Source organism: Dromaius novaehollandiae, chromosome 15, assembly GCF_036370855.1.
Source record: "Dromaius novaehollandiae isolate bDroNov1 chromosome 15, bDroNov1.hap1, whole genome shotgun sequence".
Taxonomy (NCBI): domain Eukaryota; kingdom Metazoa; phylum Chordata; class Aves; order Casuariiformes; family Dromaiidae; genus Dromaius; species Dromaius novaehollandiae.
The window spans coordinates 17,739,510-17,752,716 of NC_088112.1; the positions used below are offsets into that span (position 1 = coordinate 17,739,510).

A 13,207-nucleotide genomic window follows, 5' to 3' on the forward strand; every position below is an offset into this window, starting at 1 on the left:
TTCCTCTAGAGGGGAGATAAATAGGAATCTCTTAATATCCATGTCAGGTTTTGAGTCCTAAGGAACTTCGTGTTTGGTGGTGTCTTTTTTTTTTCTTTTTTCTTTTCTTTTTTTTTTCTTTTTTTTTTTTTTTAACTATTACTAATTTATTTCACAAGAACTTCTGTGGGGAAAACGATGCTCAGAGCCTTGAAGCACGGTTATTTTTACTTGCAATATTGTCTTGCCTCAGATTTTATTATGTTTGGTTTACTTAGCACAGATGCAGCAGTGAATAGCAACACCAGTCCTTCCCAGTCATCATCTATCAATGACATTTCATCCATGTCAACAGAGCAAACATTGGCTTCAGATACAGACAGCAGCCTCGATGCCTTGACAGGACCCCTTGAAGGATGCCGATGATCAGCCAGGATTGCAGACTTAACTTTGGAAAAGAACTCTTGCTTCCATTGGGCCTGAATTGCTTGTAAGTTAATGGAACCAAGTGGAAAAACTCCATGTTCTGCATGTTCTACTAAAGTAATGCCTGTATTTTTTACTCAGTTGTTATAAAACTGCCTGCTTAATGTTGTAGAATGAAGCAAATCAATGTCTAAAGAACAAAAAAATCTAAATTTAGACACTATTATAGGCTTTTCTTTATTACAGCCTGTTTCAGGTGAGCAGTTATAATAGACTTATAGCCAATAATTCCTCTTGAGTGGGTTTATGACTTTTCAGTCCCAACCGGTAGGCTTCTGTGACGCAAATGGTTGTTTACATTTTAGTACAGTATTGTTCATCAGTAGTTTTTCTTGAATGTATAGTCTCTATGAAGTTTGTTTAAATGTGTGACTGCGACAGTTTGCTTTATTTAACTACTGGAGTGTTACATGTGAGTGTTAACTCACATATTGAGCGCTCTCAGTACTATGTTTAAAGGGCAGTTACTCTTCCACATAGCACTTTTTTTCTATTGAGCCCTTTCTATCTTCACTTCCCAAAGATTCTGTCTGTCTTCTTGTAGAAGAGAGAAACATGAACTGTAAAGACCATAGCAATTGCTTCATAGTTCACCTATGAATATGAGCATGTCTTTGACTCCTTTCAGTTACTGAAACATGGAAGGGAGATACAGCGGTTTAACTCAATCTTAAGGAAGGGATTTTTGTTGAGTGACATATCTGTGAAGCAGTGCCTGTTTAGAAGAGGGGAGAGTGCTAAATTGTTCTGTACCTTTCTGGCTTGTGATACTGGTCCTTTAACAAAAACAAACAAAAAGGGAAATTAAATCTGTGATGCTCTGCATTTCATCATTCAGTGCAAACTCTGATAAAAGGACAGACAAATTGGAAAGACTTGCAGCCTAAGTGACCTGAAAAAGAGCTGCATAATTTTCCATTTTTTTAATGGGTACATTCTATCTAGAGAATTTTAAGAAAAATATGATAGTAGTTTTGAGTCATTTGTCATCTAAACTTATTTGTCAGCTAAGGCCATTTTCTTAATATAGCTAAACGGTATTCCCAAATTAGGAAAAACTCTGTTTATACTGGGGGAGGAAAACATATAAATATGTTTTCTAAAGACAGTGTCAGAGGACAGGAGGAGACTATTTGCTGTTTCAATACAGGCTTATCAATGCAGTCTTCAGAATCAGATAATACAAATGTTGCCTCTTATGTTGCACAATATTTTGAATTCTTAGAAAATGTGTTTGCAGTAGTGTGGGGCTAAAATTACCAAATACTACACATCTGTGTATTTGTACATGTTCACTTTAGAGCATGCAGATGTATGAAATATTTTGCTAAAGCATCTTGTGTGTGTGTGCGCATGTGTGCGAGATTAAACAATATTACTATAATAGCAATGAAGAGAGATCCAAGATGAGGTAAAACACCACTTTCTTAAAGCCACTGTATTTAGCTGTTGATCTAGATACTGTTGACTTGAATGTTTAAAGAGAACTTGTAAAATATACTTGCCTAGCAAGCCCCTGCATTACTGAGCTGTCTAGTACACTCTGTAAAAGAAAAGAGAATTTACCTGTCATTTCTGGCCTTAAGATTTGAAAAACAGTAGTCTGTCTTAATGCAAACATTGCTTTTAGATTAGGATTGTACCCATGTGTTTTTAAAATAGCTTAGTTTGCTATAGCAGACATATTCAGTTTTAGAATTTGCTGTCCCAGAAGGCAAAAACTAACTTCATATTAAGTACTGTAAGTGTCAGAATTGTCGTCTGGCATCTTGGATTTTTTTAATTCTGTTTAACGGAAGTGCAGGAGTTTGGTCTGTCTTTAGATACTGATGGTATATGTGAAATGGTTTTAGTGCGTTTTGTCATTGGAACAAACATTTAATAATACCTATTATCTTACAGCAGTACAAGTCGCTGTTCTTTTTTTTATAGTTATTTGTGTGAGTTAAAATTAAAGACACCTGTTCAAAATGACCATTAGCAAGTTCAGATTAGCTGTGATTTATTTCAGTCCTTTCTAGGCTAGCAAAAGACGCAGCCACTATAGAATGAAACTAAAGAGAAAATTTTTGAATATATTAATATGGACAATCAGCAAAGCATAGGTATCTTTTTGAGATAAAGCTGTTTGTTATTATCAGTGACACAGTGGTGCTAAACACATCGTACTTTATAAGAGGGTGGCTTTTCTGACAATGGGTGCTCAGCATTCTCTTCAAAAAAAAAAAAAAAAAAAAGCGTCCCATAAAGACTGGTGATCCAAAATTACTGCCTAAGTATTTTTTTTAAAGGCTGTTTTAAGGATTTTTTTTTGTGAAGAATCTTGTTGCAAAGTAGTAGATTACAGCATTTTACACACTTCATCCTATAGTTCTGTGAAAGAGCTCTTTTTCTGTACGTGAACATGAGGGACTGAAGTCTTTAGCAGTTGATTAAATCTGCTGCTACAACAACTGCAAAGCAAATGCATCCGCTTTACCGGCATAATAAGTGACTAGACTGTTAATAACTTACTTTCGGTTAGCTTTATTCTAGGCCCGTTTGTGTAGAAGTTCTGGCTGAGCATTTTGATGTTCTTCATTTGTCATGGAAGTAATCTACTGAATTTTACTTCTCAAGTTTTTTTTTTTCAGTAGCTCTTTCAATTTAATCACTCTGTGTTTCCCCACATATTTTGGATGCACAGAGTTGAATTTTTTTCATAATGGATTTGAGCTGCTTAAAACATGGGAGTTGGACCAGAGGACCTCCAGGTCTTTTCCAACCTAAATGATTTTGTGATTCAAATTTGTCTTTTATGTTTTTTGATACATAACCGACCTATCCCCATGGTTGGAACTGATATCTGACCTTCTCCTAGTATACAACTTTATCTTGGAGTTAAAACAGCTGTGAGATTGACTGAGCTTCCTTGCAAATCTTACTGTAGGAAAAGCAGTCTGTCTTTTTTTTTTTCTTTTTTTTTTTTTTTTTTAATGGATTCTTGCTATGGCATTCATTGATGCTTCAGATTTTTACAGAACTGTTACTGTCTTGGAAACATGCATGAAATGAAAAGACTGTGAATATTGTGGGTTTGATTCCAGTATAATTTTTTTTTTAATTGCTAATAAACTGAATCAATGTCCTGTTATCAAAATGACAGATATGCAAATTGTATTCAGAAAAATGCATGCAGAATAGACGCATGCTAAAGTTCCCACACTATTTCAGTGTGCACATATAGACTATAAATGCACTGCATGCAGATTTTATACATTTAGTTGTATTCCTGACTGCAGTTTAAGTTCAGTGCCCCATTTTGTGAAATGGTCTTCAATGCAGTAAGAACCTCATCACTGATAGAAAACAAAGTGCACATGTAATTTGACAAGGGTTTAAAAGTTTAGAGAGTTTGGTGTGCAATAGAATCACTTTTATTCCTAATGTTAAAATCATGTATGTAAAGTGATGCCATTGACTATTTTTTTGCACTTTGTCATTTATAAATATTTATATGTATTTAAAGATTAAGAATATGTGAGTGTGTGTGTAAGTGTATATACATATATAAAAAATGCTTAGTTCTGTAAACATGAATGTTACTTTTCTGTATGAGAGACTGTATAGTGTTAACACTACTGCAGTATACATAAATGATTTATGAAATATATGATTAAAAATAAGTAATGGTCAACATAGATGCAATCTGTATTCTTAACTGCTCACCTGAAAAAAGAGGAATCTGTGGCTATTAACCGGATTATTTACCTGAAACATTATATTAAATATGAACACTGAGTAGCTGTATGGCATTGCAGAAATGGAGTGTGTTTTAAAAAGTTCATTTCATCTGTGCTCATGTCACTTTTCCTCAAAAAACAAAGCTTAAAGAAGCCATCCATTTTTAAATCTGGATTAGAAGCCTGTAGGTGTGCTTTGAGGAAATACTGTGATATGAAAGGTTTGTTTTTTATTAAAAATGATGAAACATAAGAAACAAATGTCAAAATAAGGCTTTGTCTGCACAGATCATATAAAATAAACTAGTCTAATGACTGGAAACTAAAGCAAACAGCCTTTGAAATTCTTTGTATTGTGTTTCTGATAAGGGTTTACATTTCCTTATCAAAATAATTTCTAGCTAAGTTTGAGTTTAACTTTTGTTGACTAGTTGGTTGGTAAGTTTCAAAAACTGTTAGGGACCAGAGTGCTTTGGGTTTTTTGTCTTTTTAAGTCCTAACAGAGTATACATGTGTTTATGCAAAATTAAGTTAAAAAAGTGATTCCATATATTTAATTTTTCCTTTCCTAAAGGAAGGACCTTAAATGCTAAATCATAATGCTAAATCAGTTTCCTTTCCGGATCTGATTGTATTTGGCTTAAAATCATAATTTTTTGAATGAAGTAGGTTTAAACATTCAAAATACAGCTTACATACTGAAACTCCGAGAACAGAACGAATGGCCCTTTTTTGGCAGAAGTGCGCTCCTCTGCTTTGGTGTGCGCTGGAAGTGCCGATCTTCAAGTGCAGACAAATCTTTACTGAACATAATGCTCTTCTGGAATACAGGTTCAGTCTTGCAGCAATACGGCTTGTGTGGAGTGTTTGATTTGAACTGTGACACTTGAAATGGAAGTACTTTAAGTGTGCGTGGGGGGACACTGAGCAGCCTTTGTCTGTATATTCTACGTAAGTCATATGGATTCTATCAGGGCTTGATGCTAAAACTTAGTGATACTATATACTGGGAACCAAATTCTTTTCTGGGATGCTTATTGCTGTAATTCCTGCTCAAAACTGGTTTTGATCCAGGGACACCTGTACCCAGATGCAGAATTTGGACTTAAGTTCCCAAAGATGAATCCCTGACTCTAGTAACTTCTTTGCTTTTCCACAGTGTCTTTGATTTTTTTTTTTTTTTAACGTGTTGAAGTTTGACAGAAAAAATGTACTTTGGCTGACTATTTTACATATATTTTAGATTGTCTATTACGTGAGTAATAGTGATGCTCTAAAGCTTATTACACAACTTATTAAATCAGTTTTATTTTTGTCCACTCTGCATGCTAAAGGTGTCTGGAGCTAAAAGAATGTTTCAAGTTAAACCACCTTTTCTCATATTAGTGTTGGAGAAGAGTGGAGAGACAACCATTGTTTCCATTTGTGTTCTATAAAAAAGACTATTTTTGTAGCTAAAACTTCAGTTGTTGAATTTCAATCCCACAGTCTTGCTTTGTGCCTATAAATATACTTGGGTCCGCTATTTCAAACAGTATATGTATAACAAGTCAAGTATAAAATTAAAATAATAAAATGCACTCTTCTGAGATTTATTACTGACAATACGGCAAATTATTTTGGTCTAAGAATTCAAAACAAAATAGAGAAAATACATTTAGCTATTTAAGTTTTTATTCCTCGATGCTGCTGCTTATTTTTTTGAGAAGGTGCTTGCAGTTTTGCACAACAGAAATCGACTTTATTAATTGATGGGTTTGAAGCACTTTAGGATTCTTCTAAATGCAACCAGCATATGGTTGAAAGGAATGACATTAAAATCATCTAATGTGTTTAAATTTTGATTGTGCTCTTTGCAGTTCTGATAGATTTAATCAGTATGTTACTTTAAATATAAAGCTGTTTTCAGAGATTTGGAATTATGTTTAAGAAATAATAAGAGATCATTTGAGAAACATCTCTCTTCAAATGCCTGTGGGATGATCTGAGTAGCAGTGTGACTACCTAGCCATCTGTTATATAAAGATAGAACAAAGTTTCTTTGCCCTGATAGCAAGATCAGCTGGGAGCATGAGGATTTTTTTTCTTAAACAAAATCTTTTATTAACTCTTGCCTATGCTTCATAAGCTTGTTGTATATGTTACGTTAAGGCCAGAACATCTGCTTAAGATTGGGACTCCACTGTGAGAGATGCTACATGAATATCATAGGAAGACATTGTCCCTGCTCTAAAATACTAGTCAGAACCCTGATACTTCCTATGCTCTACTTGCTTAAGTACATGTGTGTTTGTTTCCCAGAATGGGTCCTTAATTCAGCACCTCATAGCTTTTAGGATAACAAAAGCAGGGGAGAAAGTACTCACGTAAGAACTGCATTTTATGTTCACTACCTGGAACAATAGTCATTTGTTCTTTACTGATAAGAAAGCTAATTAATACCCATGAACATATGGTGTTGTGTTGTCTTCTAATGGGAAAAACTGTTTTTTGAAAAAACAAAAGTGTCACTAGCTTTTCTATGAATTCAGATGCATAAATTGGTGCTAATTTTTTAAAAGAAAACTTAACAGATGGTTAGCAGTGTATTTGTCTGTTTTTTGATATCTATATTTTCTTAAATGGTGGCAAACCAAACTTTATAAGGTGATTAATGTGCATCTTCAACTTCATCAGATAAAAGTTCCCAAATTTTTCTAAAGTAAAATGTTTAACCTTCCACAGTAGCTACTGCTTCTTTGGAGCTACTGCTTTCAGGTGTGTTATACACTAATGAAATGAACACAATTAGAAAAGATAGCAATACCTGACTACTTTCCCTTTCTTTAAAATGCATGACATGTTGGGTTTCACAGGTGTTTTAGCAGTTTAGTGTAATCAAGATACCAGAGTAAATCACATAGTTACCTGTATGCAGTTAACTCAGGACAGTAAAGCCTATCTGGTCATTAAAATAACTTACAAAGATACAAGTTCTCAGCTCTTTTCAAGAGGGAATAACATAGAAATAACTTTTCAGACAAATATAAATGTTAATGCCTGAGAATACGTTCTGTAGTGTATTCTAGAAGACATGCTATAAAAGATTACAATAGTCGCTTGAGTCATTTGTTATGAGATCCAGTTTTACCTAATCCCTTAAATAACTCCCCCAAAACTCTCTGTTCTTTAAGGATTTCTTTTGCGATGCCATCAATTTTTCACCCCCTTCAAAATGCTTTGTATATCTTGTTTTGGCCCTCTTTTCTGCATTCTGTTTACCAAATGTCACAAAAAGTAGCATCAAGCCCTATCACTTGTTATAGTGTTGAGTTTATGGCCTTAATTTCACTTACAGTATGGTATATAATTTCAGAAGAAAGATGTGCTTTGAAGTCTAACTATATAGATACATGTGGCCTCTTCTGCCTATGAAATTAGGCTTTGATTGTCATATCTCATTCTTGATGCTTGTGCAATAGGAACATGTTCCCTTTAATGCGGTGGCTATTTTGTCTGATGCTGGACTTTGTTTTTCAGGATGACTAGAAAGTATTTTTTCTTTTTTATGGACAGCAGTCATGCTTCCTTCATTTTGGTCTGTCTTTTTTTTTTTAATGGAAGGTAGAAATTTCATAAGGAAAGCTGTCAGTAACTGATTCTGAAGTGCTAGTTATAGCCTCATTCTGAACCTTTTTGGTTTTTTTCTCCAAAAATCTTGTCATAAAACACCAGTACTAAAGCCACTGTAAAATTACAAATAAATATGTATACTTGAACAATGTGAGCAGTCTGTTTCATTTACTATAGCAGTAAGCTTTCTGTTTTTTGATGTGTCTTGTGTTGAAGTAGAATGTTACGCCTAACTGAAAGGGTGCATGTTTTTATCTTAAAACATAAAGTTTGTTACTGCCTTAGTTCTCAGTTAACCAAAAAGCAAGTATTAGTATGAAAAATAAGTTTTAAGGAACTGGTTGGAGCTCCTTTCTCTCAATCAACTAGAAAAGTTGGACATCCAACAGTATTTGGTTTTACTGCCAGGTAATAAATGTATTTTGAAATTTGTTTATTAAACTGCAGAAATTTGCCAGGTACTGCTGACAGATCTGTATTCACATGCATGTGCCTTAACAGGATCCTACTTAGATTTTTCAGACTTCCTTGCAAGGTTTGGTGTATATTTATAGTCAGCAGCTTGCTTAAAAGGACTTTGGAAGGACATTCTTTTCACCTTGAGCTCAAATGATGAAATTTATTCTCACTGGACAAGAAAGATGTATGGCTAGCTTGAAAAACTACTTCATTACTCCTTTTGGAGGAAGAAGAAAGCTTTATTGCAAAGACACAGTAAGTTTTTTCTCAGTTGCTTTTGCACAGCTCTTTTATGTACCTCAGCTAGGGGAAGCTGAAGTAAAACTTAACTGCTGCTTTGATCCAATTGCCTTTCATAAGGGTTTTCTTATAGTAAATGAAGGGTCAGCCTCTCTACATACATGGCAAGGGCCAGATTACTCAGCCAGACTTTAGCATTGTAGAAGATTCACTTATGATAGAATGAAATACCTTTCTCAGGAATATTGCTATTTCTTGCGTGGAGAACTTGTAGTCTTATCTCCTCTACAGGGCATTGCAGCAGAGTATCTGGATGAAGCAGAGATGAACAGTAGGTCGCAAAGCTTCCTGATATTTGTTGATAGGTACTTCTCCTCGGGTTGTTTCTTAAGGTATGGAGAAAGCCCCAATTCATTAAACAGAAGAGAACAAAGAAAATAAAGCAGCTTTACTAATTATATGCAACAAAGTGCTTTACAAAGCATACCAAAGTGCATTCCTTTTTTTATGGTATACCTTTTCTTTATATTTAATGCAATCTCTTGATGTTGGCAGAGCAGGTTTAGAAAGGTAAGAAGGGAAAGAGTTCAGAATAAGATCCAAATAACTTGAGGAAAGTGAAACTTAAGGAGAAGCAGAGTGTTTTCATAGTAATGAGGTCTCAAAAGATGCAAAGTGAAGGGAAGAGTGGAAAAAAGAAATGAGGAAAAGAACTTGGAGTTCAAATTCAAAAACTGCTTCATGTAAAGGTAAGAAGACAAAGCAGTTATGGTTCAGTGATGCACTTTTGGAAACTAGAGAATGCACAGAACCAGTTAGCCAGCACGAGTTGGTGCGCGAGGGTCTTCAGGGCTCCATGATGACCTTCGGGCAGTGAATGGACAGAGCTGCTTCATTCCATGAACCTTGTGGGGTAAGATGGCATTTTCTGATTCACTCGTACCTGCTCTTAACCTGCTCACTCTCTCCTTTCTGGGGAAGAAGAAAAAAAAGGGGTCTGCAAGTTCAGCTTATACCTCAAAAGCTTTCTCAGTGAGACATTCAGAAAGCAAGTGGATGGTTACTGTTACATTTAATCTTTCTGAAGAGCTAATAATAAACAACATGTTTTTCTCATACAAAGTATAACTGCAAATTCAGTTCATGTGCTTGTATGAACAACAGGTTTAAGTATGCGGAAGTTTAACACAAATGATGACATTCAGACTTAAGGAAACAGTTCTTTTGCAGTGGGTAAAAAAAACGGGTTATTTTCTTGATGCTTAACTGTGTACAGGTCGCTGACCCTGCTATCGAAATAGTTTAAACACTTTCTGTGTGGAGAGAGAGGGAGAGATACCTGCTTAAGAGACAGGAGTGGGGGAGTCTACCAGTGACAGTTTTAATGACCAACATCCTCATCCGGGAGTCTTGATGGGAGGCTAATTATAATCCAGAGGAGAAAATGACTTTTTAAGGAGCCTCCTTTGCAAATGAGTATCCTTTCAATGAGGGGGGCAGGAATTACACTAAAGACCTAGATCCCAACCACAGGGCCATGTGAGAGTAGTGTTGTTAACTATAGGTATGTATAAATACATTGTTTCTTATTTCTTTATATTTGCTTCTAACTGAACAACTGACTAATTTCTAGGACGCAAATATAAACTCAACATTCTTTTAATACTTATGTGACTTCTAAGGTGACTGATAAAGTCCAACAAGCGTGACATCCCTTGATCAAAAAATAGAGTCATTTTGATATTTAGTGCATCAGTACAGGACTGGGAGCTAGCCCCAAAATACCAGGGTGCTTCCCCAAGACGCTATGGCCTGGCTTGGGAATTGGTAATGCAAGTACGACTGAGCAATTTTTCCAGTGATGAAACAAAACATTCCTGGCATTAGCAGGGAGGTACAGAGAGTTTCTAGAGTTCAGGCATCCCAACAAATCCATATCAACTGCTTGCTCAGTTCATAATTAACAACCTAGTTTTTACTATTGGGATTCTCATTTCACCCTGAAATGGCAGTATTATAATCAGAATATGGCTTTTTTCCTCTCCTGTGGTCAAACTCAATTTAAAAACTAAACAACTTGCTCTCTGTTATTTCCATTTGTTAATTTCCCCAAAGGTGTCAAAAAAATCTTCCATTTCTTTCTGAAGCATTTCATTTCTTCTCTCTGCATCTTCCTTTGCTCTCTCCGCATTTCGCATTTTCATCTCCACAAGTCTGTACCACTTACGCTGCTGTCCCAGTTTTGAGTGCATATCCTTAATCTCAAGCTGCAGTGCTCTGTTCCTCTGCTCCAGGCTGTTTGAAAGACAGACATTGTAAAATTAGAGGTTTTTTCCTTTCCTAAAAACAAAACAAAAAAGCTTTTTTTTTTTTTTCCCCCACCTCACTGTATGCCATTGCAGTGTAACAGCAGTTGTGAAAAAGGGAGAGGAGATGGGTGGAGTGCTCTCTCAGCATGCAGCTCTTCGCAGAGATTTAGAGGCAGATCATTCCTGTGAATATGCACACTTAATCTGATGCTGCTCTTCATGTGGTCTCATTAATACCCAAGTCCATATGTACCCTGCTTTATGTCAAAACTGCACTGTTCAGCAACAGGCTTGCTTTTTCAGTTTATGGTGTTATATATCAGAATTGAAAGCCTGTGCAATTAACTTTGGATATATATTCTAAATTGGGGTAAATATGAAACACTGAGGAACATGACTAGAACTGCAAGGGAAAACTTGAACAGAATACAGTAAGAAGACTGGGGGGGAACAAGAACAGTTCATTTATTAAGCAGAAATAGATGAGTACTCCTTTAAAGATATTAGAGTAAAGATTTAATGGATTTTTTTTTTCTACAGCACAGTGAGGAAGGCACAAAGTTGTAAGGACAAAGCTATTAAGTGATGCATGTTGAGGTATATTGCAATTTAATCAAATAGACAATTAGAATGACTTATACCAGTAACTTATAGGTAATTAATGATACTGTGTAGTTAAAAGAGTGAATATTTTGAATATAATAAAAAAGCAGAACTCTTTGGAAACTGGAGCTGGAAAATGCTGCCTTTTCTTTGCTTTGATAAAAAGCTATGGCTAAATCTCTACTCAATTTCTGATCTTTGAAATTTAGAAAATACTTATGAAAACTTTTCTCAGAGTTGTTAAAATTCATGACTTAAAACTCGTAAAGAATATTTTTGACTTAATATTAGTGCTGTTGCAAACCTGCATGCTTTTCCATAGAGAAATTTTTAATATTGGATTAGTGCACAAAGGAAAAATACATAATAGACCAGAGGCTTTTAGAAAAAAAATCTGCGCAGTCCTGCCAAAAAATCTTGTATGGAGTCTTTCAGGCACCTCACATGAAAATGCATTCAAGTAACTAAATGACTGCTAACTTAATCCTGTAATACCGGATCCCAAGTAGCATTCGCAGAGGTATGTGGATTGCACCGACCGCGGTAGCAGCCATAGATGCTAATCACAGACACGGACCCTGCAGTAGCTGTGTATGGCACAGTGGTGCCTTCCCTGCAGTGCCAGTGTTTTGAAAATCCTTTACCTTGCAATTTTAGATTCGTACTCTGCCTTCTGCCTGGACATCATCGTCTTTAGATTCGCCAGGTGGTTCTGCAGCGAAGCTGGATTTGCTGGCAAGTCGCTGGAGGAAGGGAAGCTGTTGCTGTTCTCCGCTGGGATATGTCCCATGTTTTCCTGCACCCCCAAAAGATGACTCTCAACTGTGTTAGCTTCTTGGGAGTCTTCTGGGTGGGTAAGTCCTGTCAAAGACCTTGAAGAAGGACTGTCTTCAAACATGGTTTAGCAGAGGCAGCCTGCCCAGCCAGGACCATTCGCACTCTCCGGGCTTTGTCAAAGACTCAATTCCTTTTCTGTTTTACAAGAGAACTTGTTTTCGTGTCTGTCTCTGTCTGTCTTATCACAGACTGTGAGAGTTTTCTTCCTCACCACAGCTGTCTGAAGCTTTTCAAATACTTGGAAATAGTCCATTTTGCTGGAGCCTGGATCTTGTTTCAGGCTCCAGCTTGGTTTTTGTACACAGCGGGTGAGATCTTGAGTTGCTGTGCCAGTCTGCTGCCTGCTTGGCTTTCTCGTCATGGTTGGTTTATTCTTATCTCCAGGAACTACTACTACTTTCCTACCCTCTCTTTTCAGTGTAGTTTGACTGCCATTTTATAATAGCTGTCCACAGTTCACTAGTTGTGTTGGGTGGAAAAGGGGAAGATTAGGAATTCTGCGGTGCGAGTCTTGTCCTTTGGCCGCTCGGAAGGGATGAGGGTATCTGGCATGTCCGCTGCGGATACGAGGCTCCTTACGTTCCACTTTGCACAGATTAGGAAAGAGGCATGTTAAATCCATTTTGGCTGCACTGTATCTAGCCAGTCAGGCATGAGAAAAATTGAATAAATATAAAATGCCTTGCTGTGCTGCCTTATCTCTGTTGTCATCAGTTGTGTGTGTTTTAAAGGAAGCAAATGGCAGTAGTTAAAGTGAGGCAGTTTGGTTTCTTTTGTCATCATGTTTCAAGGGCAAGAACCTGGAGGTTAAGGAGAAATAGGGCTCTTTTGAGTTATATTTCAATTCCTGTTGGAAAAACTATTTGACATGAATAAATATGGAGTGTTTATTTTAGCTGCCTCTTTTCACAAGGGAATCAAGTACAGTGCAGAAAGAACTTGAATGCAACTAATGGAAGA

At 36.2% G+C, this 13,207-nt stretch overlaps 2 protein-coding genes across 6 annotated transcripts in view; one reads left to right on the forward strand and one right to left on the reverse strand.

Annotated features, from left to right (window-relative positions):
- Positions 1–7,948, forward strand: part of MAPK9 (mitogen-activated protein kinase 9) — a 31,620-nt gene extending 23,672 nt beyond the window's left edge. For 4 of the 5 annotated variants that reach the window (XM_064521075.1, XM_064521076.1, XM_064521074.1 and 1 more), the window contains one exon: positions 263–7,948. In XM_064521075.1, the coding sequence (XP_064377145.1) occupies positions 263–405 (143 nt within the window). In that variant the 3' untranslated portion in view covers positions 406–7,948. Of the gene's footprint in view, positions 1–257 lie in introns of all 5 variants that reach the window. The other variant, XM_064521077.1, reaches the window with a different exon arrangement.
- Positions 7,949–8,931: 983 nt separating this feature from the next.
- On the reverse strand, positions 8,932–12,923 carry LOC112984229 (rho GTPase-activating protein 24-like). The gene is made up of 3 exons (XM_026101931.2): positions 12,055–12,923; positions 10,726–10,793; positions 8,932–9,470 (listed from the first exon to the last, which is right to left on the reverse strand). Exons 1-3 carry the CDS (start codon positions 12,306–12,308, stop codon positions 9,457–9,459), a joined length of 336 nt encoding a protein of 111 aa, XP_025957716.2. The 5' UTR covers positions 12,309–12,923; the 3' UTR covers positions 8,932–9,456.
- Between the last annotated feature and the right edge of the window lie 284 nt (positions 12,924–13,207).

What these genes read in the sequence shown, in the direction of transcription:
- LOC112984229 (XM_026101931.2), bottom strand. Translation starts at nt 12,308, where the DNA reads ATGTTTGAAGACAGTCCTTCTTCAAGGTCTTTGACAGGACTTACCCAC. An exon ending in TACGAATCTAAAATTGCAAG is followed by an intron (nt 10,794 to 12,054) that starts GTAAAGGATTTT and finishes TCTTTCAAACAG; the next exon opens with CCTGGAGCAGAGGAACAGAG.